General features: G+C 60.0%; 1 protein-coding gene across 1 annotated transcript in view; it reads left to right on the forward strand.

The window, feature by feature from the left end:
- Positions 1-633: 633 nt before the first annotated feature.
- The window catches only part of USP19 (ubiquitin specific peptidase 19), a gene marked incomplete at its 3' end in the record, with an annotated part of 8,646 nt that continues 4,673 nt past the window's right edge, over positions 634-4,606 (forward strand). The window contains exons 1-4 of the mRNA XM_029086259.1: positions 634-742; positions 2,464-2,520; positions 3,640-3,768; positions 4,330-4,463. Of these exons, the coding sequence (XP_028942092.1) occupies positions 634-742; positions 2,464-2,520; positions 3,640-3,768; positions 4,330-4,463 (429 nt within the window). The remainder of the gene's footprint in view (positions 743-2,463; positions 2,521-3,639; positions 3,769-4,329; positions 4,464-4,606) is intronic.

Below are 4,606 nucleotides of genomic sequence, written 5' to 3' on the forward strand. Positions count from 1 at the left end.
TGCCGCTCCTGCCCTCTTGCACAGGGCACTGTCTGACTGAAATAGCTGCTGCCCCGCGCTGCCCCGTGGGGAGAGCTGCCCCAGCTGACCTCGAAGGCTCCATTTTGCCAGTCAGGGCCTGCCCCTGTCCTTGCCCTTGGCTCTGCCTCTGGGTGTTTTAGTGCTGGCAGCTCCTCTGGGCCGGTGTTGCTGTAGTGGGAACCATGAGCATGACAATTGCTTTCCAGGTTTTTAATGTCTGCCACGTACGGAAGACCCCTGGTTGTGTCTTGGCAGCTCTGACGAGCCCGTGCTCTTGGCTGTAAGCGTTTAACAGCTGAGATGAGGTAGGTTCCCTCACCCAGCGCTGCGTGGGGCTTCCCGTAAACGCCGCAGTGAAGGTTGTATGAGGGCACTGGCCCCGGGAGGGCCCAGCCCTGGGGCAGAGAGTGGATCCTGATGCTGTTGGGCCTTCTCCACCCGTTCCTCCTGCCACATTCGCTCTCTCCTCTCTTTAGGCCACTAGTTCCTTGCCAGAGAGTTTGACCACAGAGAGTCGCCAAGATAGCTGGGCCAGGAAGAAAACGTCGCACCCCTGACCCAGACTCCATCACCGACCCCGGCGGGCCGTTTGTGTCCTCCAAACGGCTGAAAATGTCCAGCAGCACCAGTGCCCCTGGCCAGAGGAGAGTGTCTCGGGGCTTGGACGATGCCACCAACAAGAAGAAGCAGAAGGATCGAGCCAACCAGGAGAGCAAGGAAGGTGAGAGCCCCTCGGCAGTGCTGGGGCGAGCATGCCCGTGGTTTCTGGGCCCCGCGGGGTGGGAGCCTCGCGGCCATCTGCTGCAGGATAAGCAGATTTAACTAATCGCTTCCTGCAGCCGATGGTAACCCCTGGGATGTAGGATACTCTTCAGCACTGTGTCCTCCCTGGACCTCTAGCTTCCTTCTTTCGGGTGCTACGTAGCCCCAGCTCTGTGGGGAAGGTCGGAGCTGTGGCCTTGTTAGCACAAGGCTGGAGTTGGCCTCGAGTGGTTGTTCCTCGACTCTGCTTTTGGCTGGGGCTGAGCTGCTCCAGTCCAGAGGGAATGGGATTGATGCCTGTGGATGTTCCTGCAGCTGGATGCGGTGCTGCTTCCCCTTGGGTTTGCAGGGGCCAAGTGCTGCTGCCAGGCAGTGACCAGGTGCTGACAGGGCCCACCAAGTGCGGGGCCTGCGGGTGGGGCTGTGGCTTTAGCTCCTGAGTCAGGGCAAGGTGTGGCTGGAGCGGAACAGTCGCTGTGGAATAACCCCCTCCCTAGCTGCTGGTATCCAGCCATGATAAGGATGCTTCTGGTGCTGGGCAGGGGGTGCTTGCGGGCAGGATGCAGGCAGGGTTCCTCCAGCAGCCCTGGATAATTGGTTGGTTTCTCTGCCTGCCCCGCTGTGACTGTTGTACCTCCAAATCACAGGCTGTTCCCCAGGCTGAGGTCGGTGCTGGAGCTGCTGGCTGCGGTTCCCGATGCAAAACCCCCTGTGCAGAGGGCGCAGCATCGCGGCTTCTCTGCTGTGGGAGGTGTGCTGTGTGCCTGCTGAGGCCTGACCTCTGCACCTTCTGGCACCAGGGGCTGTGGTGTGGCCATGCTGCCTCCATCCCCTCTGCACAGGGGCGGTGAGTGGCTGCAGCAAGCTGTAGATCCTGCAGGCAGTGCTGCTGTGGTGCTCAGCAGAGGTTTCCTACTGGTTGTAACTGGTCAAGGGAGGCCAGTGACAGCCCTCTGAGCACTCTGTGAGTGGAAACCACAGCTCCCGTTGCCGCTGTTTGCCCCAGGACAAGGTGCTGTCACCTCGAGCCCCCGGTCTGGCAGAGCTCACCGCCCTGTGGGGGTGGAGCAGCCCCTGGGATGCCTCTGGCTGCGGAGGTAACGCTGCAGGGAGCAGGGATTAGGTGTCAGGCCGGTTTGGTTCCCCAGCCTGATCTGGAAGGAGGTTTTGGTCATGGGCATTGGCAGCTTGCTCAGGGATGGGAATGTTGGTTCTCTTGTTACAGCAGAATTGGTGTGAGCAGAACCAAACACCAGGTTGTCCCTGTCAGATCCAGGCAGGACTCTTCTGCACGGCTGGAGGCTGAGGGCCTCGTGCGCAGCCCGGTCAGCAGGAGCTTGACACGGAGACATTCCTCAGAGCAGCGCTGTCTGCACAGCGTGGTGATGTTGTGTCGCTTCTGCTGTGGTGCTGGTTGGACTGGGCTGTGGTGGTGTGGCCCAGAGCAGCCATCCTGGAGGCGGATCTGCTGTGGTGCTGCAGGCAGGACTCTGGGAAAGGGAGAGGTGTGAGGAAGCAGAGGAGGGAAATGAGCAGCAGATGCAGGATGAGAGCCCTGGACAGAGCTCTGCTCAGGGGAGAAGGAGGTGATGCGTGAAATTTTGGATATCAGCGTGGTGGCCCGTGCTCTGAGGTGACAGAATGACAGACCTGCCCATGCCCTGTTTCTCTGCCCACCAGTGTCTCACCCTGAGCTCGAGCAGGCTGAGACTGCCCAGCAGAAGGACTTGGAGGAGGGTAAGTCGAGGTGTGTGCCGGCTGTCAGTGCATGGCCACCGAGTGCCCTTGCTGAGGCATCTGAAGCTCTCACTGTGTTGTTGTCCCGTGCTCTGGCCTGGAGCAGAACTAACCTGAATGCTCTCTTGCCCCAGCATTTGTCTTCACAGGATGTGGCCCTTCCCGGGGGCAGAGGAGGGTGCCCGTGGCTGGGAAGGGCTCTCTGCAAGGCAGAGGCCCGGGGCATGTGGCTGGCTGCTTCTGTCTGGGGTGTCACAGTGCCACTGAGCTCAGCCCTGGGACACCTTTGCCATTGACATCTGTCCTGCTTGTTTCTGAGCAGGGAGTCATGCTGGGAAGATCCCAAGCTGTGCCAGCCACTGGGCATTGTTGGCTGGTTTCTGCCTTGGTCCAGGCCAGCTCTGAGGACAGGGTAGGACATCCGTGTGCCACAGAGGGTAGAACGAACCTGGTTGAAATTAAGGTGATTGAATCCCCTTTTTGGCTTGGAGACTGCAGGACAGCACAGGGGCAGAGCTGGAGCCTGGCAGGCACCTGGTGGAGGCTCTGCCTGCAGAGGAGTGGGGCTGCCAGGCCATTCTCTCCCTGGGTGCAGCCCGGCTGCTGGGCCTGCCCGTGTTTCAGCCGTGTTGGCAGTGCTCACCTGGCAGGAGTACGGTGCTTTGGTGATTGCAGCTGGGCTGCTTGGTTTGCCTATGCAAAGGGGAAGTATCAATTTCTGGTTATGGTCAGAGTCCACTCGAATCCCCCAGAGTAATTCTGTGGCTTCCTTGTTCCCTGGGAAAGCAGCGATTGCTTTGTAGCTGCCAGGAGCCGCTCCTCCCTCCCTCCCATCCGTTGCTGCTGCACGTGACGGGGCCGAGAGCGGCACTGCCTTTCTGATCTCTCCGGTTCCCACCGGGCTTCACCTGCCCTTCACCTGCTGCAACATGTGCTCTTGTTTGTGGCCTGTCTGAGGAGAGCAGGTCGCCAGTGTCCCATTTAATTGTCATGATCTGTGTCCCTTGCGCTGACCTCCCTGAACCGAGCGTGTGCTCCGGCTCGCATTCCCCAGACAAGGGGTGGGCACTGCAGGCTCATGCCTCAGCGAGTGGGTGATGCTTCCCTCCCTCTTCCTAGAGCTGCTGCTGGACTGGAAGCAGAACGCTGATGAGATCATCGTCAAGCTGAACTTGGGCAGTGGAGCTCTGAAGGTGGAGGATGTGGATGCTGCTTTCACCGATACGGACTGTGTGGTCAAACTACCAGGTATGGGGAGCAGAGCGACTGCTGCAGGTGTTTCTCCAGCGGGGTTTGACCCAGCTCTGGGCTGGATGTGGGCCTGATCCAGGCAGGCATAAAACCTTTCCTTCAGAGGCAGTGCCCTGCTGTCAGCTGGCACAGCCTCAGCCAGCAGGCAGGGCCCGTACGAGAGCAGTGTAAAAGAAGAAGGGTGTAGAGCTGGGGGGACAGGAGCCAGCCTCTGTGCCAAGTGAACAAGTGCCCACTGCTGCCCTGGTGCCTCTCTGTCCCCTCCTTGCTGGGATGATTGAGTCAGCCCTGGGTATCCCTTGGAAAAGTGACAGTGTCCCTGAGGACAGGGAGGCCCAGGGCCTTCCCTCTGGGAAGGAGCCAGCCAGATGTACAAAGCAAATCCAGGGAAGCTGGCTGAAGCCCTGAAGGCTCCTGGGGTGTGGGTGGCAGCCTGCCTGCAGCCTCCTTGGCTCTGGATGAGTGCTCCCTTGATCCTTGGGACAGGTGAAAGGGGCTGTGGGTTAGGTGACAGCAGCCTGGAGTGTTGCCTGAGGTGCTGTTCCCCTCTGCTTGCAGACGGGCGCCAGTGGAGCTGTCAGTTCTACGAGGAGATCGAGAGCTCCTGCAGCAAGGTCCAGTGCAAGAAGGGCAACTTCCTACAGCTTGTGCTCCAGAAGAAGATCCCACTCCATAACTGGTCTTCGCTTCTGGTGAGGGGGGAGGATCTGCCTTTTGAGGGAGCTTACGGGGCCTGGGGGAGCGGGGGTGAGAGTTTCACTCCCTGCTCTTGAGCTGCCCAGGGAGCAGTGTGGGACACATCCTGCATCCACACGCTGTGTGAGAGCGGTGAGCC

This window comes from Antrostomus carolinensis, unplaced genomic scaffold, assembly GCF_000700745.2.
Source record: "Antrostomus carolinensis isolate BGI_N321 unplaced genomic scaffold, ASM70074v2 scaffold19428, whole genome shotgun sequence".
NCBI classification, from domain to species: domain Eukaryota; kingdom Metazoa; phylum Chordata; class Aves; order Caprimulgiformes; family Caprimulgidae; genus Antrostomus; species Antrostomus carolinensis.